The 27,321-nt window shown below is 38.5% G+C and overlaps 1 protein-coding gene across 5 annotated transcripts in view; it reads left to right on the top strand.

Moving 5' to 3' along the window:
* The first annotated feature begins 5,264 nt into the window (after positions 1-5,264).
* The window catches only part of ADGRG6 (adhesion G protein-coupled receptor G6), a 137,646-nt gene continuing 115,589 nt past the window's right edge, over positions 5,265-27,321 (top strand). For 3 of the 5 annotated variants that reach the window (XM_032339356.1, XM_032339358.1, XM_032339357.1), the window contains exons 1-2: positions 5,266-6,233; positions 13,500-13,600. In XM_032339356.1, the coding sequence (XP_032195247.1) occupies positions 6,232-6,233; positions 13,500-13,600 (103 nt within the window). In that variant the 5' untranslated portion in view covers positions 5,266-6,231. Of the gene's footprint in view, positions 6,234-6,443; positions 6,626-13,499; positions 13,601-27,321 lie in introns of all 5 variants that reach the window. The other 2 variants (XM_032339355.1, XM_032339354.1) reach the window with 2 other exon arrangements.

Here is a 27,321-nt window from a genome sequence, read left to right as displayed (position 1 = left end):
CTCAGTATCTTCAGTGCGAGTGTGAAGAGTAAAAGGAGGTACTGCATGTAATTATTTCAATAGAGTGTCAGTTGTGTAGGCAGCTCTAATGATGGTAATTGCTGTCAATACTAATATTTTCATTATCAGTGGAAGACTTCAGAGCTAGCTGCCAGGGCCCGAAATTCACAGCAGCCTATGTTAGTCACCAAAGGCTAGGAGAATCAGACTCACAATGCATGTCACATCAGCTTTAAAACAATACCTAATTTGTTTTCATTTTATCATCAGAAAAAAGGATTTGTGGGAAGTACGATCTAATGAATTTGCTGTTCCTTCTAGAAATTGTCAAGGATGGGTTATACAAAAGATAACTTTGAGCCCTTGAACAGAAGGAGATATTACTAAGAGCCGGTAAGAGCTCACCAAGAGCAAGTCCTATCCTCAAACTCATGTTCACAGATGGAAACTAGAACATCTAGATTGGTAAGCAGACCAGGAGACTATAAAAGCTATATGAATTTCCTGACGTCTATACTGTCCTGCGATCATCTGGGGGCCTCAGCTGGGGAAAACAGATGGTAGAAGAGTAAAGCAAGTCAGATAAGAACTGGTTGAAATGTGTGTCTTCCAACATTGACTATTAATAAATTAGCTATTAGGAAGCAGCCCCTTCATGGAGTTCCACAGGGCTTTACTTGGGTCAGCATTGTAATTTATGACTCAAATATAGAAAATGGAATTATTAAATCTTCATGTAACAAAAACTTGGAAAAGATTGTTAACAACATTAACACAGGAATCAAATTTCAAATGGATTTCTACAAACTGGATTGAATGCAACAAAATAAAATACTAGACTCCCTGACCTGGGTTCAAATTATTGCATTAGGGCAGGACAGGCTGTCTGACCTCGTGACCCCTAATGGGAAAAGGTAAGTGGGGCCAACAGCGAAGAGAAGCTGTGCGGGAAAAATACAATATTGGAAATCAGACTGGTGTGGGCTCAGCTTTCCCTTCCTCGCTGTGTGATCTTGGATAAGTTGCATATGCACTTTGAACTTTAATTTCCTATCTTTAAATGGGAAGAACAATTATTTGCAGAGCACCTGAATTTGTGGAGGCATGATATTTTTGTGAGATTAACTTTTTGTTTTCCTTTTTCTCTTTAGTTATTTCCCCTTCTCCTTCTGCCTATACAAGTTTCAAGCTGATGGATGCTCACAGCTTCTGGAAATGATGGAGCAGAGAAGAAAAAACAGGAGGAATTTGGAGTGTCTGGATTTCTTTTTCATACCCTAAGCATCACACCAAGAGAACTAAGAGGAGTGGAGATACAGATGAAGTGTTGAGACACAGCAGAGAAAGAGAAACTATCTCCCTTCTCAGGTTAGAAGAGGAAGGAAGAGAGACTGTGGGTGTATTAGAGCAGAGAACTGAGTGGTTTCCTGAATGCTGCCCCTCCCATCTCTGTGAGATTCCAGAGAGGGAACTAGGGCCTCGAATGGGCTAGGCTGGTGGATAGTGATGACCCATCAAGAAGTCAAGAGAGAGTCGCAAACCTGGAGGGGACTCATTGACAAGATTGACAAACCTATGTGGACTGATGATCAGGTCATTAGCATCCCTGGACATTAGCGGGTTGATGTCTGCTGACACAGATAAATCAAGGACCTGTTTTTCTACCCTCCCTTCTAAAGAAAGAAGCTAGCCTGGTGAAAGGGGGAGGAATCTAACTGATTAAAGCAGAACGAGAGATTAAAACAGAAATTGGGTTGAATTATTTACAAATTAAGATATATATCTTGAGCAACTAGCTTTGTAGCATGAAATTTATACACTCCCTACCATGTGGTAGAAGATCAATATAATAGTAGGTACTCCTATTCCTACTATAAATATTTGTGTGGCTGCTTAAAAGGTCAATATTAGCTTTTGTTTACACAAGAGAAATATCCAGTTCAGGAAAGGTAAAGATCTCACTGTTATCAGGAGCTGTGGAATCCACCTTGAGTACGTTGTCGAGAGGACTGATACTGACTCCCGTTTCCATAGGAAAGGGTGAATCACATGTGTAATGAGGGGCCAGGCACTGAATGGTTAAAATAATCATGGCTGTGGAAACTGAATAAGGAAAAGCTGAGTAGAGAGAGAGATGCTAGCTGTCTTCAGATATTTGAAAGGCTTTTTGTGGAAGATAGAATGTCCTTGTTCTGAATGTAAGTTGATGGCATGAATGTTTGATTCAATCAACAGAAAGAGGAAGTTTCTCATAGTTGCGTGTTCATCAATGCTAAGGATTCAAACAGATGTTCAATATTCATTTTGTCTGGAATGTTGTCAGAGGATTCTTGTGTGCAAAGGAATGTGGTCCTGTTACTTTCAGTTTTAGGATGATGCATGAGGCAGGCAAAGGCAGCAGATATTACCAAATTCCAGGAAATATGCTGGGTGCTCTGTCTTGTTAGCTCATTGAAGCTGCCTAATGACCCCATGAGTTAAACATTATAAGTATTATTACAAATCAGGTTTATGGTTTACATAGTAAACTGCCAGAGTTCATAGTGCTGGTGAATTACAGGAACAAGTTTTGAACTCAGGTTGTTGCATTAAAAGATCATGTACTTTCCTGTTCATTCTCCCTTTCCCTAGCATGCTCTTTCTTATTTTTGTTTAAAAGATTTTATTTACTTATTTGAGACAGAGAAAGAGAGAGAGCACAAGCAGGGAAGAAGGCGAGAGGGAGAGGGAGAAACAGGCTCCCACTGAGCAGGGGGCCCAATGTGGGGCTCGATCCCCAGACCCTGAGATCCTGACCTGAACTGAAGGCAGGCATTTGACTGACGGAACCATGCAGATGTTCTTCCTAACAAACTCTCAAAGAAAAGAACAAATCCTCAGTTCAAGGACAGAAGTATCAAAATATACAGGTTTCACTAATGTACTGATGAATGACAGACCCTGTCTCAAGAAATATTTTACCTATGACTCATGGAATCATATAGAAATAACAATATATATATTTTATGAACATTTTAGCATATAATGGCACATGTAAATATACTACTCCCATCTTCCAGGCATATGTGTATTTGTTTCAGTTACTATGATGGTTAATTTTATATGTCTGCTTGGCTGGGCCACAGTGTCCAGATATTTGATCAAAGATTATTCTGGATGTTCCTGTGAAGATGTTTTTTAGACAAGGTTAACATTTAGATCAGTGGACATTGAGTAAAGCACATTCCTGTCCGTAATGGAGGGGGGCCTCATCCAATTAGTGGAAGGTCTTAGTAGAACAAAGACTCACCTTCTGCCATCAGACTACCTTTGTACTTGGACTGTAGCTCTTTCCTGTCTCCAGCCTGCTGGCCTACTCTGCAGATTTTGAACTTGTATTCTACAATCACACAGGCTAATTCCTTAAATCTCTCCTTATATGTACATATATATCCTCTTTGTTCTATTTCTCTACAGAACCCCAAAGCAATTATTTATATTTCATTTTTTGCCTTTGTGTTTCCCAGCTTTAAAATTCTGAGGGGAGCCAACTACACACATGAACTTGGAAGTGGCTCACTCCTCAGTCATGCCTTCAGATGAGACTATAGCCTTAGCCAGTTGTGAGATACTGGGCTAAGCTGCCTTCAGATTCCTGCCCCTGAGAACCATGAAATAATAAATACTGTTGCTCTAAAGAAAATTCAAGGAGTAGCACTTAAATTTTCCTCGGACATCCTGGGGTCATAGTGCCTGATTTGAATTGTAAGACCTGGTTTCTAGTCCTTGGCCACTTCCAGCTAGTTAGTGCACACCTCACATCTCTGGGTCTCATTTCCCATTCTGTAATAGGAGAGCTCTGGAGAGAGCAACTTAAGTTTCCCTTAAGTACTAAATTCAATGTCTCTATTAATTATACTGTTTATTCATCAAAATAAACACTGATAAAAGTCACAAGAAGAACACACCCTGGATTTTCAGCCCTCTGAATTTGGTGGCGGCCTTCCAGCTTCCTCTCTGCCAGTAACTGTCTATGCTCCAGTCCTGCTCTACTATCTTTCCACCCAGACAGTTTTCTATCCTGAGCCTATCCATGTTTTATAAATTTGTCGGCACTTCTTTGTGTGGCCCGTGTATGTATACGTGTGCATGCTCACCGTTCAAGCCAGACTGCTCCGGCTCTGGCTGTGTAATCCAGCTCTATCCCTGAAAGATCTGCCTCCAGCATTTCAGGGATGAACTGGCAGTTCACAAGGGGAAGGGAGCTACTTTCCAAATGTGAGTCCTTTTTTTTTTTTTTTTTTTCCTTCTCATCACCCAGGAGGTGTGTCCAGATCTTTTTGCCAGTCAGCTACTTTGTAGGAGCACTGGAGTCCAGGCAGTGCACTTTTCCTCAGTGAGTTACTGGGGTTTGTATTTGCAAATCAATCCTGCTGAATGAAATGTTATGTGAACATTTTCCCAGCCCCCTTACCCTTCTTCTCCTTCTTCTTCTTCTTCTTCCTCCTCTTCTTCCTCCTGTTCTTCCTCCTCTTCTTCCCCCTCCCCCCCTCCTCCTTCTTCTTCTTCTTTTTTTTTTTTTTTTTTGAGTGATGCAGATTTTAAAAGAAAGTGCGATTTATCTAGTCCTATTTCTAAGACCCAGTGAAGCAGTAGAGAGGGTCCTGGCAGGACCGGCTCAGTCAAAACTGTGGATCAAACAGTTTGCCACAGTCCTGCCAAGTTTTGCTTTCCCTGAATCTCTCTGCACCCATTTTCAGACCCCCTCCCCCCGCAGTTTGTTTCCACCTCATATCACAGCACTCACTCCCCGTTCAAATGCTTCTTTCCTGAAGGGATTTGAACAACTCAGACTAAAGGCAGTGGCAAAGGTTTTAAGTATTACCACTTCTCGGCGGTATTTAGAGGCACGTAATGAAGAAGACAAAATTCTAAGTCAAAATGATGAATATCTACTTGTGGAACTATAGGTGTCGGCAAATCGGGGGGGGGGCAGGTAGTGGGTGTATCTGTGGTGGGGGCGGGAGAGGGAATAGGTGTACTGAAACTGCCACCTTCTCAGCCTCCTCTTACGTCTGGTCTTCACGCTCGGTGGAGAAGCGTGTGGTCAGAGACAACCCCTTTCCCGCAGAGACCACGCGATGGGGCGATGGTACCGGAAGACACACGGGACTTCACTCCGATTTTTAGAAGGAAAAGGAACAAGAGAACGAAGAAAGAAGGAAGAAAGGGGAGAGGTGAAAGAAAACAGGAGTTAGAGAGCAGGGAAGGAAAAGGGACAGAAAAGATCAAGAAAAGTACAGAAAAGCAAGGCGGTGTCCGGGAGCTCGGTGGAGGGGTCCCGCGCAGGGACCTGGGTGGGCTGAGAGCACGGAATCCCAGCAGGCGGGGAGGAGATGCCCACTTCGCCGCCCGCATTCCGAGCTTCTCGTTTCTTGGGCGGAGAGGCTCCTGAATTCAGGGCTCACGGCTTTCTGCTGACCTCGGGTCTGCCCCGTCCCCTCCCCCCGCCGGGAGCCGAGCCCGGCCCTGCGCCAATCGCCCATCCCGACCCGGCTGCCCGTTGGGGGAGCGCCTCTCCAGCCTCGCAGTCTGACTGCCCCGGGGCAGGCGATCCTGGGTGGGGCAGCTGCGCTTTGGGGACGGCCCCCGCAGAGGAGCGTCGAGACTGGGGCCGCCGCAGGGCCGCGCGGGGCCCGTCCAGACGCCGCGCGCCGCCGGGGCAGCCGCACCTGAGCTCCCAGCTCCGGCCGAGTGGACGGGCGCTGGGAGCCGCTGGAGCCCGCGGGCGGGGGCTGGGGGTGGGGAAAGAGAGCCACAAAGGGTGACCACGTGCCGCCTCCCGCGGGCGGGGGCGAGGACTTGCCGGGTCAGACCCCTCCACCCCGCGCCCGGCCCAGATCACCTGGAGCACCCGGCACCAGCTCAGAGGCAGACCCAACCGCCCTCACGTCCTCGCCCTAACTTTTCTTAAACTTGTCTGTAAGGGGGAACCTGCCGCCCCGCCCTCCTCCTAACCGCGACGATCCGTACTTGAACTCAGCCCTCCCGGCCTTCCACCTTGCGCGGGCGTGGAGTGACTGCCAGGAAACCCCGATGAACTCTCCAGAAAGAGCGTGAAGGAGGGTCCGGCCGCCGCGCTCCGCTTGGGCGCCGGGGGTCTCCATCCGGGAGCTCAGAGCTGAAGAGCCAGGGGAAGACTGTGGACCATGACCGTGCGGGCCCTGGGGACCTCAGCGCAGTGATGCCAGCATGTAAGTCTCACCTTTCAGCTGAGAATTCCTTCACACCTTTACCTGTATCTACCCCTACGCCCCCCACCTCAACTAAGTGATTTTGTAAGTACTACATTAAAAGAATAAACCGGTTTGTCTTCAGTTTGACCCCTGAGGCACCGAGGAGTGAGCTGGTATTGCCAGGCGGAGCTGTAACATGTGTGTGCGGCTTGCTTTTTTTTTTCCCAGGGAGAGGTAAACCTCACATTTGGGCGGTGTAAAGCATAATAAAAAGGGCAGGGCTTCAAGAATGGAGAAAACGTGTTTTCGAGTCAAATTAAACAAGGAGTAACAGCCACAGCTCCTCTATGCAGGGGCCTTGCCCTGCCAAGAAAGAGGGATCCTGGATCAACACCTGGGGGCTTGGAAAGGTACTGGTATACCGAGAAAATGTTGACTTTACACGTTGACACCCTTGACTGTAGAAGTTATTCTTGGATCTTTGGGTTATTTGAATGGTTAAAAAAAAAAAAGCGCGCAGAAAAATTTCTTGGTTGTATTTTGTAGATTAAAGTAATGAAGGAATATGCCATTTATGGGATGGTACCCGGGAGGCAACTTGCCTTGAATTAGAAGTGGGGTACATAAGGCTATGCATGGTCAGAGAAGCCTAAAAGGTTTTGATTTTATGGAGTTACCATGGAAGTGGTGAGGTTCCTCAGAGCGACCCCGCGGAAAGGGCCACCGAGAACGGCATGGGCCTTCCAGCATGCAAAAAAGAAGATTGTTCTAAAAAGAGCCCATTTTTGTGGCCAATTCAGAAGTTGCTTTTTCTTGTAATATGTAATTTTCCCTCTGATGTTTTATTTAATCTTGCGCAGATACCCTGACAGACATTTTACTCCCTTCCACTGATACACACGTGTTTCTAGAAATTGATACTCACCCTCCCTTCCCCAGCTACTGAGTCCTTAAGTATTTCCATTAAAATTTCCTCTTTCAGCTTAATACCTGGGACAAGACTTGCGCCTCAGGCCCTGTCTTTCCCTTGTCTGGCAGCTTCTCCTCTTCTCCCCTCCCAGCACACAGTTTTCAAACAGGAAAAGAGTAGTGCCCACAAGCCCAACACTCTGCCCCACTGTTCCTGGTAGTGAGCAGTATAATTAGGAAAGAACTACTTATTTTTATTAAAACTGCATGTGAAGTAATTCCACACCTGTGAGTTTTAAGGTTTCATTTATGCCAGTGGAATCAGTAAGGTATAACCTGAAATAATTTATCTTGGGATACAGCCAACAGTCCCACATAAGAGTGGTTCTCATACAGGCGACATATTTTAAATAAATGTGAATTTGTTTTGAACTTTGGTTTTTCCTAAAAATATCGTAAGGTTTTTAACAGCAGATATTTGTCTAGCTTCCTTTCAGCTTTCCTAGGTAATTTAGATCTCATGGGAAATGAAGAAAAGTGGGAATACCAATTTTTTAAATAAAACCTGTGAAACTGATCAACAGGTATTGTAGAGAATTCCTCATTATTCAATTAAGTTATTTAGCCCGTTTGAATTGCACATGACTAAAACTTCTTGTTATATAGAGTAAAAATATGAATATTTAATCACATAAGATACAGAGTTTATTACCCTAATTTCAGTTTCTTTATTGAGCTTTTTCCATCTCTTGCCAGATTATAACTGTTTCTTTTTCTATTTTGCTGTTTACAATTCATACAGAATGGTTTGAGATGATCTGAATTCTTTTAGATATTAGTATGTTAGAATATATGGAAATAATATCAACCTTTCCACAATAAATATTCTTACTATCTTGTTGAAAAATGTTAAAATGGGAATACAAACTCCATTCTTTTAAATTTTAATTTTAATGGGTTCAGGCATACAAACATATTTTCTGCCTACTCTTTGTGAAGAAAGAGTATTAATATATTGTAACAATCAAGTTATGGAATTACAGATTTTATAAGCATATTAGGAGTTGTAGCGACCACACATTTTTCATATCCTAAGAAATTTAAAAGATTTAGCAAGACTTGGTCTTGCTAAACTGGTCTCAGACTGTATGAAGCTCCTGATCTTTCCATTTATGGCTTATATAAATTACATGACATTGTGCTTTTCCAGTGTGAATGGTGAATGAGGCTATTGTCTCTTGGCTTATGGGAAATATTAGAAGCTTGTAGTTTTACTGCCTAACTGGACACGTCACTCTGATTTCTGGAAATAATGATTTGAAAGAGAATCAGTTTATACATTAAAAATAAACTGACAACCACTTCCTTAAACTTGACCATTTTTTCTAACTGCCCATCTCTTACAGAGTTTACATTTCTGATGGGATGATTAAAAGTTTCTAGAGACAATTTGGACTTTAGACTAAATAGAATAAGACTTTGTTCGATGTGTGTGGCGTGCTTAGGCAAAAAACCCCCCCATATCTTTCCATTTTGTTTCTGATTGGATGCCCTTATCTTATTATTTACATTGGATTGTGTTAAGATGCATACTTGGTGAGTGGGGTGCTAACATTTAAAGGACTTTTCAGTGGTAACTAAAAATGCCAGTAAAACTTGAACGTGGCTACCTGAGTATCATCTTACTTTCCCTTATAAGCATTACTCAGGATGGAATTATTTGGAATGCTCTAAGGAAAACTTCAAGATTACTGTGTTTAAAACTATTTGTAGCAAATATGACAAAGTTTTCACATATTAATTAATTAATTAATGTATTTGATATAGCATTGGTTAAAAAAAATCACAAATCACTAAGAAAAATATTTCTATTATAATAGAAAACTTACAAAAAGAACTTGAACATGCCAACCCAAATAAAGGAAATCCAAATGAGATGCTACGTCTATCAAGCTGTTGACGATGAAAAAATAATAGTGATGGGAGTGTCATGAAAAACTTCATGTGATACACTTCAGTGTAAATGTGAATGGCTCTGTTGAAATTTATTTAGAAAGAATTTTAAACCTACAGAAAAGTTGCAAGAATAATACAAAGAACACCTGTTTATTCTTTATGCAGAATTACTTAATGTAAATGTTTACCCCATTTGCTTTATTTTCCATCCTTTCTTCTTCCCACCAACCCACTACTCTCTGTACACACACACACACACACACACATACCACACACACACACACACACACACACACACACACAGTATTTTTCTTGAATCATCTGAATGTAAATTATATACATCAGGGCTTTAGGCTTTGCTTTTTTAATTGAAAATTTTATTGAAAAGTTTGTAGATTTCATATGGTTGGAAGAAATAGTAAAGACCCAGTGCACCCTTTACCCAGTTTCTCCCAATTGTGAGCAGACTTGAATAAACCAAATTACATTCTTTTCACTCTAGAAGAATTAAGGTATTCTCTGCTACTCCTCATGCCCCTTTCTGACAAGATTTGATACAGAAATACACTTGGGAGGTGAGGAATTAGTGCCATGTCAGTTTCTCCACTGATTTCAAAATGTCTTCACTAATTCCTCTTTAAATTTGACCTTTAAGGGACCCTGTAGGACTAAAAAGGTGCAAGACGGTAGCTTTTCGAGATTACAGATTATTTCAGTGATGTGTTTGCATTAAGTCACATTTATAAGGGGTCATTCTGATGTTAAAACAATTCCTAGGGAAGGGTTACGTTCTAGAGTTCCTGAAATAGGACTCAAGCATACCGTATTTTGTAGCCTATGCCATTTGAAAAGGGGAATAAGTTTGCAGTTAGAGGTAGGTGACTTGGAAGCCCAGTGACCCAGTGGGTGTTTTGGCTGTGCCACTGATTACATGATGTTGGCCAACAAGTTTAGCTTTGTAATGTTTTTTGCCTCTGCAGTGATAGTTTTATATTTTTGGATTCTGTTCAGGTGATAGTAGTCTATGTATGACTCTCATTTATTTAAAAAAAAAATGTTCTTGCTCTCTTCAGAACTTTGAGGCTGCAACTCAAGTGATACAAGATTGCATTATGTTTTTTGTAGTTCCCATTTAGAATCTTGGTAACCCTGTTCAGGATTTTCCGTTCTTGTGAGAAAGTTATTTGAATCTCAGGGATGTGTCTTTTCTAAGTGATCCCCTGAGAAGACAGTGCTTTCCTTCCTCTGTTCTATTCTTAATTTATTTGTTTCTGTTCTTCAGAAAACAGTCAAGTGGATGAAAGTTGACTTGTCACGGGGTTTGAGTTTGGTTCCAAGTGCTTGCCCTGTCCTGGGTTCCTTTTCAATACAAAGTGATGGAGTCTTGGGACCCAGAATGCATGAGGTGCTGGGTCATTTGAAGTTTTTGTCTGAAAGGATTGCAGGCAGTTTTTGTAAAACAACTTCAGGATTGAGTCTGGAGTCCTTAACTGTCAGAACCTGTTGTAGCAAAACAAAGTTGCATGGTGGAAGAAATGGAATTGAATGTTGCCAAGCTAACAAACATTCTTTGAGGATTGTTGAGAGAGCACCTAGATCTGAGAGGAGTCCATCATTCACATACTGATAAAGGAAAGCTATCATGTGCCATAAAGATTAAGAAGCTGGGAGTTCTCTTGGGCTGACATTCCTGACTGGTGATGGTATAGCAGGCAGCCAGTTTTGATGGCGCTGCCCCTTTATTTCCCTGGGCCTCAGTTTCCTCCTCTGTGAAACGAGAAGGTTAGACTTCATCTTTGGTCTTCCCAACTCTAAACTTCTTTGACTATATAACGGTGTTTTGTTTTTGTTGTTGTTGTTGTTGTTGTTTTACAAGCATACGCATTCATCCACGGCATGAATGGGAAACACCTCATTCATCTACCATCAGTGGGAAATGAACCTATTCTTCCAAATGAGTGAACTTTCCACGTAACAGAAGTCTATCGTCTACCTTTTTTTTCCCCAAAGATTTTATTTATTTATTTAAGAGAGCAAGAGCTGGAGAACACAAGCAGGAGGAAGGGCTGAGGGAGAGGGAGAAGCAAGCTCCCCTCTGAGCAGGAAAGCTGACATGGGGCTGGATCCCAGGACCCTGGGATCATGACCTCGGCTGAAGGCAGCTTAATCAACTGAACCACCCAGACACCCCTATTGTCTACCCTTTTTTAAAGCCCTTACTAAGTGACATGCAGTATTTCTTCTACCTTTTTGGTGGATGATACTCTATTTAAAGTAGAGGAAATAGTCCTGAGTTTTAAGTACTTGTCTCTAAAAAGTCACACAATAAATAGAAGCAGCAGGTTGTAATTCTGCTGTTCCAGAGTTCACATCCATGATGATGATGATGATGTATGGTGGCATATTGCTTTTCATAAGTGGAAACATTGCTTTAAATTTCAAACATTTTGGATGGAGGTATTTTAAAACATGCCCTCCATACAGAAAAGTACTCTTCAGATCTTAAGCTTTGCCTAGTTTGGAATTTCCAGTAGGAGCTCTGTGATGCTAGAACTTCTAGTTGGGTGAATAGAAAAACATGGCCTCAGAATTTCTGTATTCATAGCAGACTTGAATAACCCATTCCATTTCTCTTCCCAGATGACCCAGAAGTAGTCACAAAGTCAATCGATTGGTGTTGGTTTATGACATCCTATTGTCCGCTCTTGTTTAAGCCTTTTCTTTTGATTTTACTATGGACAGAATAACCATTCTTACATTAGAATGCCCAGGATGGTGGTGCAATAATAATAACCAATATTTGTTGAGTGCTTAGTGTCAGGCACTGTTCTTAAAAGATGTGCTCCGATTTTTTTGACATGTTCTGATTTAATCATCCAACAACTATATGGTTTATGTTCTATTGCTTTTTCTGTTTGATGGGTGAAAAATAGGAGGTGCAATCCTCAGTTTGTTTTGTGAGATTAGGAGTCTCTTGTGGTGGGGCGGGTAGGGACAGGGTGGCTGGGTGTTGGACACTGGGGAGGGCATGTGCTATGGTGAGTGCTGTGAAATCTGTAAGCCTGGTGATTCACAGACCCGTACCCTTGGGGCGAGTAATACATTATATGTTACTAAAAATAATTTAAAAAATTAAAAATTAAAAAAAATAGGAGGTAGAGGGTGGTCAAGTGAATTTCCCAAGTGTTGCATGGTTTAACAGGTAGCAACCTTGATCTGTCTGACTCTGGAGCTTGTTCTCTTTGCTGCTTAGATGGTTTCTAACAGTAAAGATGGACTGGAAAGGAAGGCTTGAGGCAAGTGTAGGAATCACTTGATGTCTCTTTTTGCTTATTTGAGTATTCCTTTTCCTACTTTTCTGGTTTTGTGCTTGGTATTCCAGATTTTGCTCCAGATAAACAACCTTCAGGTAAAGAAGGTATTACTGGGATCCTACAGTATCTTATTGGTTGTTTCTCTTTTTAGAAATAAAAAGACTCTCAGTTATCCCCTGGAACTACAGTAACTCCTTTTGAAGATTTTAAGATCTGGAGATTTCTTACTGCTACTTAACCATCTTCCTGCCTGATGGCTGTCATGCTCACTGATCCTTTTATGGCCCTTACGGTGACTGACCTTTACACTTGCTGCCCTATTCTCAGGCTTGCCTCTTGTGATGGGGTTGAGTCAATGCATGGTATCATACCACTCTTTGAAGCCAGGATAAAATGGATGTTTCTGTCTAAACTATTATTAGGTACTCTTTTGAGCTTAAAGATGAGGTCACTGTATAGGCAAATAATTGAGAGTTTTCAAAGCACCAGACATCCATCTAATGTCATTTACTAGTTCTATAATACTTGGTGTTTACTAGTGATTTAAAAACATTGGTAACTAGTGTTATATATAAAGAAGTTATTCTCCTTGGATGTTAATGCTTCATTGCTTTATTTTAGGGGAAAAAATACAAGTAGACAATTTATTTTTATTTTAAATGTTTCCATTTGTAAAAGAGCAGATTTTATAAAATGAAAACATTTCCTTGAAGTCTAAATTTTTGGAAGGTTATAGAAGAGGTATATAGAAAATCCTCTTGCCACACAGATGGGCATGTGACTGGTGATGCTGAAGGTTGAAACTGAAATTGCTTTATTTTTTAATACATGAACTTGAATTATCTGAATATTTCCCCATCTTCACTGGGAAATCATGGGTTATGTATATTCTCTGATAAGGAAGGTGCCACCAAGTGGCAAATAACATGCATGGATTTTTTTTTTTTCTTTTGCCTAATTAGCTTAAAGTTCCTTCTTTATTGGGAAGCAAGATTGAAAACGATTTCTATTTTCCAATCTTTGCTGAAAACCTACACTTTGACTATGATTGTCTAATGCTTTACTGAATACCGAGTGTCCTGAGGGTTACTTTCTTCTGTTGCAGGATGTTTCACTCAGACCAAATGTGGAACTGTCATTGGAAAAGGAAGCTGCATTCTCTTTTGTTCTTACTGGCTTTATGTATTGTGTATGTTCCTCTTTCAGGTAAGTAAGACTCTTTCTCTTTCAAACACTCAATTTAATAGTGATCGTATTGCCTTCAGTATAACTGTGCTACTGATTTAAGTCAGCTTTATTTCTTGTCTTTTTCTTTTTCTGCTACTTTCCTTACAGGCTTTTGCTGTCCATGGCCTCTCTGACTTCTATGTGGATACTATTACTTTGATCATTGCTCTATTTTCTAATGAGTGTATTTCTTTAATCTTTGCACATTTCTATTAGTTTTATTTATTTATCTAGCCCATATTGAATGAGGAGATAGCTACATGTCTGACATTAAAAATGTGCCCGTTCTTTCTTCTGCTATTGAATAAATATACAGTACTTGATTCTTTCTTTTCTCAAGTTTTCTTATAGTTATTTATGGAAAGTAAAGTATAGACTTAGTTGTTTGTATTCATCTTGATTTTCTCACGATGTTGCAGTATAAGACAGGAATTTGAAATTAAGTTTTTAGAACAAGAAGTTTATTTAGTTGGCTTAAAATGATATGAAAAATTTAATTTTAATTATAACATTTTTTGGAATAAAAATATCAAATATTTGTAATTACAATTTTTGAACTGTTAAACAAGATCCTTTGAGCTATTGTTGCAAGCAAAATTTTCTATGAACAGTTAATTGTGTGACTGAGCCAATCAACCTGAGGAATGTAAGTGATATTTAAAAGTAAACTTTCCCCAATATCTGATTTTGTGTCTGAGCAAACTGCATTTCTCTTAAACCCATTTTGTTTTACTCTTTTTTTTTAATTGCTATATTCATTCAGTTTGCTTTATTTGTTTTTAGAATAAAATGGTTACTCATGTAGTCTTTTTTTTTTTAAGATTTCATTTATTTATTTGACAGAGAGAGATCACAAGCAAGCAGGGGGGGGGAGTGGGGGGGAGGGGAAGCAGGCTCCCCGCTGAGCAGAGAGCCTGACATGGTGCTGGATCCCAGGATCCCGGAGATCATGACCTGAGCTGAAGGCAGAGGCTTTAACCCACTGAGCCACCCAGGCACCCCACTCATGTAATCTTATGTATTTATTACTTGGGGTTTAATCAAGATTTTATGCATTTCATATTTATAATGTATCTGTATGTTAAAAATAATACATTTAATGCATCATAAAATAGATTATCTGCTAAAATTGTTTATTCATGGATTAAGAGATTCAACTTGTATTTAATATATAAGTATGATTTTTCCAAGCCAGCAAGTATTTTAAGAGTTTCAGCTACTAACTTGGAAAATCCCTGGCACTTGCTTAATGGCTTCAAAACAAAACTGATCTTTGAAGTTTTTTGTATATTTGTTGCAGTTTCATGATAAAGCCACCCTTTCTCTTACTTTCATTGTCAAAAGAGGAAAGAAACTTGTGAAGAGAACTGAAAATTCAATATACATTGGATTTACTTGGTTACAGTATTGGACTTCTTCTTAACTTTGAAAAGTAACCCTCTAAGAACCAATTACATGATGTAGAATAAATTATGAGATTAAAATTATTGAGATCTATTTACTTTCATTTTTATTAGGTCATGACCTTTGTCAATTTTCAAGCCTTCTCCAGACCTTAAATTGAGACTTTTTATTTTTGATGTCAACATTTTAATTGACATATGCACTTTCACTTTCTTAATCACTTGAATCAGTGAAAAAAAGCACATGTTCTCAGACTAATTTAAAGGAGTTTGCTGGCTAGGCTAGGGTGGGGCCAGCAAAGCAACTAGGTTTCAATCTCAAGGTCATGGGAATCAGTCCTTAAGTTTGTTTTTAAGTTACCGTCTCACATAAGAAATATTTTTAAAAAATTCTTTGCATTAGCTAGTACTTTATGTGCATCATGTAGGGCTTTGTGACAGATAGTAATCTGTGTTTACTTATGAACCCAGAACACTTTGTATCTATATATCTATAATCATGAGTCACTCAGAATGCCGCCACTTCACCCATAAGTATCTAACTCACAAAAAATGTTTTGGGGATTATTATTGGTACTTTAATATAAAATTTTTGCCTTACAACTCGGTAAAGGATTCCCTAAAATAATGCATATCAAAACTACAGACATATCCAATGATCAAAGTCCTATCTTTACATCATAGTGTAATTTTGAGTAACTATATGTTTGAAGAACATTTGGTGCTTAACTGTGATGTTGTGTCTCAGTGTATGCACTCTCTGATGTTTTCACTTCTTTGGATGACCTCTAAGTGATGTTATGGAGTTCAGTGGCTTTCAATCGCATCTTGATGCCAATGTCTCCTAAATCTGCATTTTCAGCAGTGGCCCCGTCCTTGACTCTGGAGTTATTTCTATAGTAGCTTTTTTTCATCCATACTTTGATGTATGATGGGCCTCAAACTTGGCGAGCAAGACTCATGATTCCTACCTCCTATCCCCAACTGCCTTCACTTTCTATCTGTACTCTCCCACCTTACTGATTTCTAGATAGGTTGCCCTGTTTCTTGACCATGCCTCCCTTATCCCCTCTTCTTCCTTAATTGCACATACCTGATTATTTCTTGACACTACAATCTTAATTATTACCACCTCAGATAAGCCTTCCGGTCCCCTAATTCAAAGGTGCCCCTTTGCCACCCTCTTACCATGTTACCCTTTACTGATAATCCGTATAGAATTTGGGTGCTCCCTTGGTTGTTAATGTTTTGGTGATTTGGTTGTGATAGCTAGGCTGGAGGGTTGAAAAAACCTCCTTTGATTGTTAAGATTGAATTTAGGCCAGGTGATTAAAAATAAGAATCCTGTAGATTTGTCTAACATCCTTCATTTAATTCATATAATAAAATTACAAGATTAAGTCTTTCAGTAGGTGAGGTAAGTTAACAATTGTAGCTTCAAGGGGGCATTTACAATGCAAATAGTACAAAAGTTTGTGCCCTTCAGGATTTAAAAAAGGAATGTAGGAAAAAACTCATTCTCTATTGGCAAGTGACGAATATAACTTTTAATAGGGACTACAACAAAACAACAGCTGAATATTTAAACTAGTCCCACAGAAGTGCAGATTAAAATAATAAAACATGATTCTTTTTTATCCACTACCTGGACAACATTTAGAAACATTGATAATATCCATATCCAATATTCTCAGAGTTGTTGGGGAAAGGGAACACATTAACACTGTTGGCTCTGTCTCTTGGGATAGTAAGAAGGTAACATTTTTTTTTAAATTAGGAATTTGTATTTTATTTGATATATCACTCCCACATGTAGGTATCTATCCTACGCAAAAAAATAATATACAGAGAAATATGTACCGGTATGTTAACTCTAACACTATAGTAGCAAACATTCAACAAAGACTTAATTTTTCTTCAATGGGGGAATGGCTATATAAATTATTTTACATTAATACTATGAAATATTATGCAGTCACTCAAAACAATGTGGTCAAATGGTATATTAGCTTTGAAAGATGTCATTGATAAGAATGTTAAGTTAAAAAACAAATTGCTGAACAATATCAGATCTCTAATCGGTTACATTATAAAACTGGAATGTGTTATGTGTATATATGTTTGTTTAAGATTATTTAAAAATCATAGTAACATATAGAATGATACACATCAGGTTTTATAATGGGGCATCCTCGAGCATAGGTTGGAACAAGGGGGAAGCCAGTGGGACTTCATATGGCTCTGAATTATTTGCCTTGTTACAATGAACGTATATTACTTTAGTAATTTGGAAAAACAAAAGAAAACCTCTTTGTTTTTTTGTTTTTTTAACCCACGTAAAAAAACTGACCAGGGAGACTGTTGAAATACATGAATGTTTTGATTTTCTGTTAGACATGCAACTGTTACTCTGGCTCTTCCTTTATTTGATAGGAATCTCTTAAAGGTGTTTCAAAAAATAATCTCTTTTTATGTAGCATGACACTCCATGGCTCTGAGGATGAATGATGGTATCTGAAGCAGCTGAAGGTTACTGCTTGAAGTGAAGTGGGAAACAGCCAGCCAGGAGCCAATGAATTCCTAAGCAACCCAGAGCCTGTTTCCATACAGATAGCCTTAGTCATGAGCACTGAAGGAGGAGCCTCCCTTCTCTTCTGAAAAATAGATGATATCAGCAGATTATTTCAAAGCTCAGTGTTCTGATATCTATGATACATCAGTAGCTAAAAGGGGAAATGTTTTTGAAAGTACAATCTGGCCTGAATTATGTACTTTCTAGCCCAGAGCACAGCACAGTTCTAGAAGGCAGGTAGGTAAAAACAATCCTATACTTGTTTGTGTGTTAATTTTTTTCATGATCAAAGAATAAGCAATTATCCTATAGCAGCAATTACCTTGCAATTTATATTTATGTGTTAGACATCTATCACCTTATGCATATTTTTATATTTGATCAAAAAGGCTTTCAAATGGATAGAAAAAAATCTTTTTACAAGTCTGCCAATTTTGGGGGGGATATTTTAGTATGAAATGTGTCTGAAAGGTAAAAAAAAAAAAAGGCTCCATTTATGCTATTATCTTTTTTAATTCCATTAGAGTGAGCATACAGCGTAATATTAGTTTCAAATATACAATATAGTGATCCAGCACTTCCACAGGTCACTCACTGCTCGTGATGCCAGGTGCACTCCTTAATCACTATCACCCATTTCACCCATCCCCCCATCTGCCTCACTTCTGGTAGCCATCAGTTTGTTCTCAGTAGTTAAGAGTCTTTTCCTTGGCTTCTCTCTCTGTCTTTTTTCCATGCTCATTTGTTTTCTTTTTTAAATTCCACATATGAGGGAAATCATATGGTATTTGTTTTTCTCTTATTTCACTTAGCATTATACTCTCTAGTTCCATCCATGTACAAATGGCAAGATTTTATTCCTTTTTATGGCTGAATAATATTCCATTGTGTGCATATGCATGCCACATCTTATGATATGAACACCTTATAGCTTACCATACTGTATCATATGTATATATACACATCTTCTTTATTCATCTGTCTGTCAGTGGACACTTGGGCTGCTTCTCAAATTTGACAATTGTAAATAATGCTGCTATAAATCACTCATTTCATCAAGGAAATGCAAATCAAAACTACTAATAAGATAGCACCTAACACCTGCCGGGATGGCTAAAATCAAAGATACGAGAAACAGTAAGTGTTGGCAAGGATGTGGAGAAAGGGGAACCCTCACACACTGTTGGTGGGAATGCAAGCTGGTGCAGCCACTGTGGAAACAGTATGGTGGTTCCTCAAAAAGCTAAAAATAGAACTACCTTATGACCCAGCAGACTGTTCTTACCAAATGAAAAAAACAGCAGAATAATGATCAAGCAACTAACAGAAAATCATATAGTAATAAAGTTTGTTTTTCAGTTAAGATCAAAATATACCAAATTACTGTCCACAGCCATCAGCTACAAGGCTCTTGTCTTATTCTACACCTGAGATTAGAGGAGTCAATGTGATTGAATAAACAAACCCCAGAAACTGGTACACAAAAATTTCCTTGTAGCATCTTCCAAGATAATTTCCTCTGTGTACCTTTGAGATGATCTGAATTTGATGTAGGTAACCATGAAATCCTACACTGGGGTCGTTAACGTCAATCACATGAATGTGGAAAGAGGATGACTTGTACACCACAGTGACGATTTCAAGTGAATGAGCAGTGATGGGGCCACTAATGAAGCTGACCCCACTTGACGGCATTAGGAAGAGGGGGTTGTCAGCAGAATCATGCTCTTCCTTGGTCAGGTCACACTGTCTCCAGGCACGGTTGTCATCCTTTAGAGAGAAATCATAAACGGGAGCAGCAGCAGGCAGGTCTGCTCAGTGATGGGTCTTGAGGTCTGAGGAGTGTTTCAGGACATCTCTGGGTCCCTGTGCTGTGAGAGCCTCTCTGGGCGTGGGCTGGCACTGTAGACTCACACCCTTTGTCAGCTACAACTTGGTTGCTTTTGCGTAGCAATTCTTTCTTTCTTTTTTTTTTTTTTAAAGTAAAAATCCTACTGAATAAAAAAAAAAATCAGAGAGATGGCACTTTTACTTTGGAGCAATGAAGTCAGTCAGAGTAAGATAGTGCCCTTCAGATATTTGAAGCATGGTCATTTGAAAGTGATAACAGACTTATTCTAAATTATCTCCAGAGCAAAGATAAGATGATTGGGTTGGTGCTCTAAGTACCAGATGACTCTCCTAGTAATAGGTTGCCAAGAAATAAAACCAGCTGTCCTTTAAATTCCTCCTCGCTGGAAACCAGGACATGAAGAAGGAATCTTAATGCTGAAGAAGAATTTGTACTAAAGATCTTGAAGTTTTTCTCAGTTTACAACTTAGAAAGTGTGTGTGTGTGTGTGGTATAGGCTAGTTTTTTTAAGGTACACATAGTTCAAAAGTTTCTTCTGTGTGCATTTCCTTTCAGTGTAGCAGGTAATTTCTACACTGGAGATTGGTCAGGTAATTTTGTTTGACAGGAGAGATCTGGGGGGAACTCTAGACTTTGCCAGATAAACATTTTCCTGGATTTTCAAATCTTTAAGGAGTTTTCGTTTTATTTTAGCAAGTAGAATAGGTGCTTTTTGACACCATTCTTCCTACGATTGCAATATCATAGGATCCCATAGGTAAAGAATGTGGAAAAGAACAAAATGGAAACAAACCAGAGAGAGAGAAACTTATTCCAGATTTTAAAAGTAAATATATTTTGCGGGGCGTGGTAGCAGAGGAGAGAAGTATGGCGGTCAGATGAGAAAATACATTCATCCCACAATGAGCATGAAGTCACAATATTATAAACATCCTTTCCCTTCCACTGTGCTAAGGCAGTAAAACACCTGAAAAGAAAACAATGTCTTTTGCCGGCACATGGGTGGAGGCTCTCACAGTTCAGATAAACCTTTCTAACTATTAAAAAATAATAATAATTAAAAAAAAAAAAAAAAAGTGGGGGAAAAAAAAAGACAAAACGAAAAAACTCAGAGAGACATAAACTAGTCTTGGTTTAACAGTCATTCCTAAATTAGCTTCATTTTAAACTTGTGACTGAGAAAGGATACACTATTTAAAAAAAAAGTTTCAAAGTTTTCTTTAGTACATCAACTCTTATGAACCAGAAAGGATGTCTTTCTCTAACATAATCTGCTTCACGCCTGGTGTTTCTGGTTTAGATAAAAGCAATGAAGTGTTCACACTGGAGCTCAGGTGATAGATTGTGTCAACTCAATTAAAAATCAGATTTTTTTCTCTCTCTTTAATTATGAAATTACACTAATCACTGTTATTAGTCAGGGCAAAGGTACAGGGATGAGCTACTGCTCATGCTATTTGCAAATCTCTGAACAAAAGGACCTTAGAAGATTTCCTTCCCTGGTCAAAACTTTAAAGAGTGTTGTAACACTTCACTTTAAAGTAAAGTGAAATAACAGAGCTGGAAAAAAGAAAATCGTCTGAATGGGAATATTAATCACTGCTTTTAAACACGTCCACAGTTCTTTTCTTCCTTTTTTATTTTTTGCTTTAAATATGTATCCTTAATAGTCACCCCTATTGAGTGTAAGTAACAGTTTTGCAGGATTACTGGCTGTATTGAAGAGAATTTTAAGGCCCAGGATGAGAATTTTCTGGTCCTAGTGATTTCAGGGGCCTCCGTAATTGTGCTACGGGGCGAAAGCAAGACTTTTTAAAGATATTTTGCCTGGGTGTTAGGTGTTTCAGAAAGAATGAGCTCTAAGTGTGCACAGGGGCACTGTGGAATGCGGACTCCACCACTTCCTGAATGCTCTTAATCCAGTTGTGTGCACCAACTGTCTGCTAGCTGGCTCATCACAGGTCAATATTAGCTTTTCACTTGGACTGCTAATCTCATCTCTCTTGAGAATGGTAACCTGAAAATCTGTGACTTGGAGGAAGCTCGTGACCTCGGCATTTCTATCCAGGACTGATGAAATACGACTGTTTCAATAAACAAGAAGGTTTGTGGTTTTTTCCTCTTGGAGCCTTTGCTCCTTTGACATAGGACTTTTTTCTTCCAGTTCAGTTGCTTTGATGCTATTGTTGGTGTTTGGTTAGGACTCTCATGACTTACCTTCTGACTTGCATACATGTCTCTCACACATACAGTAGAGACGTCTGCCCCTTTTAGTAACTTCTCCAGAAGAAAGCCATCTCTGAATTTTCAAACATTTCTTGTGTTGAAGGGGTATCTGTTTATAAATATGATGCTTTTCTTGTGTTGAAGGGGATATCTGTTTATGCATATGATGCTTCTTGTGGCCCCAAAAGAGGTTTTCAGCAAATGTGTAATGAATGAATCAAACTGCTTTTCCAAGCCACCCTTCTGTGCCTTTGATTTCCTTAGCAGGGTGAGTCTATCTGATTTAAGATCAGAGCCTTGCCCCTTCCCCTAATATTATTAAAGTATGTTAAACACTTGTGAGAACATGGTTTTATTTAAGTGCCATACAAAGAACATAGAATTAATATTGCTTTTTAAAGATGCGTTTAAAAGCTGAGGACTATGTCATAATAATATGTGAGTGTTGTGTGTGTATGTGTATCAGATCTATTTTAGAGCAAAATCATGGTCCTGAAGGTCAGGGATTTTTGACATTGTTGATGAGGAGGCTGACATGAGACAAGCAGGAAGTGCCATAATATGTGGTCTAATAGAATTGCAAGGGTGATCTATCAAGGGATGGCAGAGGGGAGCTCATATATGCTTTCATGGAGGAAATAATGTTAAAACTGTGTCATCGGAATGCCTGGGTGGCTCTGATGGTTAAGTGTCTGCCTTTGACTCAGGTCATGATCCCAGGTCCTGGGATCGAGACAGGCATTGGGCTTCCTTGTCAATGGAGAGCCTGCTTTTCCCTCTTCTTCTGCAGCTCCCCCTGCTTATGCTCTCTCTCTTTCTCTCTGTGTCAGATAAACAAAATCTTTTAAAAAAAACCTCTGTCTTTTACCAGGGGCGATGAACAAAATATTTACAAAATGGTATGGCTTCCCCACTGGCCATTTGAAGGGATTTCCCTGCAATCAGATTGTATGGCCTGCTGTAAAAACTGGGGCAGTTTTTCTACCCATCAAGTATCCCTTCTGCTGGGAAGGGAAAGCAGGAAAATGGAAAAAGGTTTTGACAATAGAGAAGGGCAGTGTTGGGGGAGAAAGGGCCAAAGGCAAACCTACGGATGCCTTGAAAATGACTGTGGAAGGATAAATACTTCTTGTTCCTAGAATAAAGGATCTCTGCAGAAGAGAGTAGGGAATGAAGTTAGACAGCCAGTGGAGGGCCAGACTGTGAAGGATGTCACTCAGGGAGCTGTGCTCAAAGAGCCGGGAGAACTTCCAGTCCAGGAGGGGAAAGAGACTTGTCACAACTAGCTAGGACCTGGGGGGTTTGAGCAATCAGAAATGCATGCTGAAGGGAACAGAGGTAAGGAACTTCCCTACGATTATAGTTAGGTAACTCCAGGACAGACTGTTTTTTGTTTATTGAATGCATAGTGTATGCTTTTACTCTATAGTATCATTTTGCTTCAGAAATGGTAGCCTCACCTTGCTCACCAATGGTGAATAGCATCCATACTCATGTCAAGAAGCTGGAGTTATAATAGAATTCCAGGCACCCCTGATGCCTTCTCTTTCTTGCTTGAACCCATATTTAATTGTGAGTAAGGGTTGCTGAAACTATATTAGAAATATCACCTTCATCTTTATAACTGTTACCTCCAAGGCATTCATCTCAACCAGGTGTGTTAAATGAGCTCCTAATCATCTCCCTGCATTTAATGTTTCTGTTAAACTACACTTGAAATCATGATGCTGTCCTGATTAAGTTGCCTTGAAGATTCTCATTACCTACGAGACAAAGTCCAGTCCTGTTTATGTAATTTCATGGCTCCCGAGCTTTGGTATGCCCTACCAAGTGCCTGCCAAACAGTAGGACCTCAATTAAATATTGAATGAGTGCTGCAAGTGGAGAATTTGTATGTTTTTGTGAAGCAAAAGTAGGATTTAGCCATGGATTTATAAATAACTGTTATATATGAGTTATAAATATCCATTATATAATACGTATCATAAATAGTTACATTATCATAGGTGCTCTCTTGTATGTTTTCAGTTTTGCTATCATAGGTGTTTAGTTTTAAAAACTAATGGTCGAAACTTCTGTCTTTGTGGAAAACCAACTATTTGAGAGATGAAGTTTCATAAAACTTTACAAGAATTATTTGTGCCAAAAGAAGAAAGTGGTCACTCTAAATGTGTACAATAACCAGAATAGTTTATTTATGTACACTTGCCTCAAGAACTAAGCTTCTTGTGGAAATATGTCTTTTTTTTTCAGCACCAAACTACTCTCATCACTATTAAAATGTACACTTATATTTGTTTTTAAAAATGTCTGGTTTTATTGAAAGTGGAGAAAAAGGTGATTATTGTCTTAAAATTCTTTTAGCTGTCCTTCTCTTTCCCCTTTGTTAGTTTTTCCCCCAGCTGTCCTCACCATAACCTGTATCTTGAACTTTTATCTTGCTTTATGTCTTCCCCAGGTTAGCTCACAAACATATTCATGTATTGTCTTTTCTAAACAAAAATTTCCCATCTCCCCTCAAAGACTTTTGTTCTTTTAGGAAGTCATTTTCATTTTTTATTCCCTTCATTTTTGAATGCTTGAAAGCGTAGTCTACATTTGGATCTGTTACTTCCTCACCCTTAGAAAATAGATAATTCTGTTTTGGAAATGCATTGACGTGTGTGTGTGTGTGTGTGTGTGTGTGTGTGTGTGTAAACAATTCCGTTACGGTTTTCTAAAGCCCTAAAGATCTCCTGAGTAGTCTAATGTTTTCCAAAGGTTTTTTTTTTTTTTTTTAAGAATTTTTTAAAGTAGGTGGAACACATTTGCTTTAATAATGTTTGCTGCTAAGGGAGTAAGGAAACCCTTCCTTCATAGAAAGTCTCTTTAAGGATGAAACTGTGTCACGAAATGGGATGACTAATGATTTGGAATTTAGTGTATTTGCATTTAACTTTCACAATATACCTTTTTGCATGCAGTTTTTCATATTCTTCAAATTGTTCCTTTAGGTGCCTCTGATTTCCCGTCAGCTTATATTCTCTTTTTTTCTCTCTAATTTAAATCATATTAACATACCGATTTGCCTAGTTGTTTTCCATTCCTGTTTCTTTCCTTTTCAATATTCCCATTATATCTTAATATTTTCTGGTATTAGGATACTAGCAGTTATTAGGGTATTTATCTCAAAGTGGTTGGTTCAAGTGAAACTAAAAAAAAAAAAAAGCGTGTCTTTAATATTTGTCCCATACTTGTGCCTGGCTTCACTTTATAATGACCTTTATTTTTGTTGTAATTATATTTGAAAACATTTTGAACTGGGAAGTTTTGGTTAATTTACATTTAAAGCTCCTATTTGTGGGAAACAGAGATATGTAAGATATAAAAATTTACTGCTGAAAACCACACCTTACTTAACTGTTTTGGTCATTAGCCTTTGTTAAAATAGGTTGCAAGTCTTTTAGCTTTTAGGGCAGAATATGTAAACTAATCTGATTTTGTTATTCATATTGAAGCAGAAAATTAGATTTGAAATCTAATAATAAAACTGTAATTTTGCTTTCTTTATTATTAAAGGAATTGTCATTTTTTTCAAAAGTAATACCATACTACCTTCTGAGTGTTTTAATTTTAGTAATTCTAGTCAGAAATAAAATCAGAAAACATGTCACGGGCTATTTCAGGTTAAAAATGCTAGTGAATCCTGTACTGTTTGAGAGTAAAAATATGCTTTTGAGAAACATATTTTAAAAATTCAAACCTATGTTGGATTTTATTTAAACTTGAACTCCACATACCAGGACATAAAATTAGTTTAAAATGCATCTAAACTAATGATGATAATGAAAAATTTTGTGTGACATCAATGGCATTTGATCAATCAGTAACTGAATTAAATGCAGGCTCTGAAATTAAATATTGCAAAATGTTCCTTTGCAGCCTGCGATACCTTTTCAATGTGTGCTTAGGGCTTTGTATATATATATATGTACATATACATATATATATATATGTAATTACTAAATAGTAAACATAACCTAAATATCCAACAATGGGACATTTGATAAATTCTGGCATATTTACATGACAAAATGGTACATATATTTCTATTTTATTTCCAATGTTTAGTATAATGGGATCAAGATTCAAGCACGATTGAAAAGGTCAGGACATCAAACTATAACTAGTATGATTTTTTTAATACAATGGTCTGAGTTAAGAATAGAAATATAACATGATAGCAAACTCTGTGTTCTTGAGATTCAGGTGTTTCCTTTTTCATCACATCTTTCTTTATGTTTCTAGCAATAACATGCATTGATTACATAATAATATAAAATTAATGCATACTTCCTGTTTTTATAGTTTTATGTATGAATGAAATGAATATAGTTTATAAACATGATTTTAAAATATCTTGATTTTGTATTGGTGTATATACAGTGTGTGTATGTGTGTGTGTGTGTATTTATAGTGCTCATTTGTGATATGTATATAAAGTTCCCTAATCTAATTCTATTGGTTAATGTTTCTGCCTAAGAAGACTGTTTGGTTAGTGGTAATCTCATCCTGAAAGCAGGAGACACCATTTCATCTCCACTAGCTTAGCTAGGATTGAAAAAACTGAAAAATTCTAGTGGTAGTGAAGATGTGGAACAGTTAGAACTTTCATATGTTGCTGGGGCAAGTGTGAAATTGTACAGCCACTTTGCAGAGCTGTCCAGTAGTTTCTTTAAAAGGCTACACACACACACATACACACACACATATCTACACTGTGATTTGATAATTTTATTATTGGGTATTCATTCAAAAGAAATTAAAACATTTGCTCACAAAACTTCCATAACTATTTCATAATATCATTATTCTTAATAACCCCAAACTGGGAAAAATTCATACGTCCATCAGGATGTAAATGGATCAACAGATTTTGGTGTATTCGTCAAGTAGAGCAGTTTTTTGTGAGAAAGAAATCAACTAGTGATATGTCAACAGCATGAATGGGGTCTGTAAAAAATGTTGAGCAAGGAAGGGACACAGAGTATATTCTCTGTGATTTTACTTATATGGACTTCTAGGATAGACCCAACTAACCCATGATGATAAAAATCAGAACAGTTGGTGCCTCCGGGGAGCAACTGACTGGAAGGAGACACAGGAAGATACCCTGGGTCCAGAGTTTGGCAGGAATATGGTTATGCAGGGGAATACGCCCATCAAAACTCATTAAAGAGCACCCTTGAAATCTGTGCATTTTACCGCATGTCAGTTACACCTCAAAAAAAAAAAAAAGACATTTCTAATTGGAAAAAATACTGGTTAATAGTTCTTGGGTCAGAACAGATGGAATTTTAGGGACCTCAGAACTCTCAGGATTTTACTAGCTATATCAAAAATTAAATAATGGCTTTTAAAAGCACAACTTTATTGTATTTGCTGTGTTTTTTCCTGTTTTTTGTTTATTTGTTTGTTTGCCACCAGGAAAAGAATATTCAGTATTACTATATACGGATTATTATGGTTGTTCAATTATTTTCAGTACTGAAGAATATTCTTTTGTGTATGTCAGAGAAGACATTTCTATAAAGGATATAAACTTCACCTAGCTCAAGAGTAAGCTTGCATGTCATCCTTCTTTAGTCCCGACACACATTCTGAAGTT

This window comes from Mustela erminea, chromosome 4, assembly GCF_009829155.1.
Source record: "Mustela erminea isolate mMusErm1 chromosome 4, mMusErm1.Pri, whole genome shotgun sequence".
NCBI lineage: Eukaryota > Metazoa > Chordata > Mammalia > Carnivora > Mustelidae > Mustela > Mustela erminea.
Note: the sequence above shows the minus strand (reverse complement) of the source record. Positions and strands in the feature narration are given on the sequence as shown.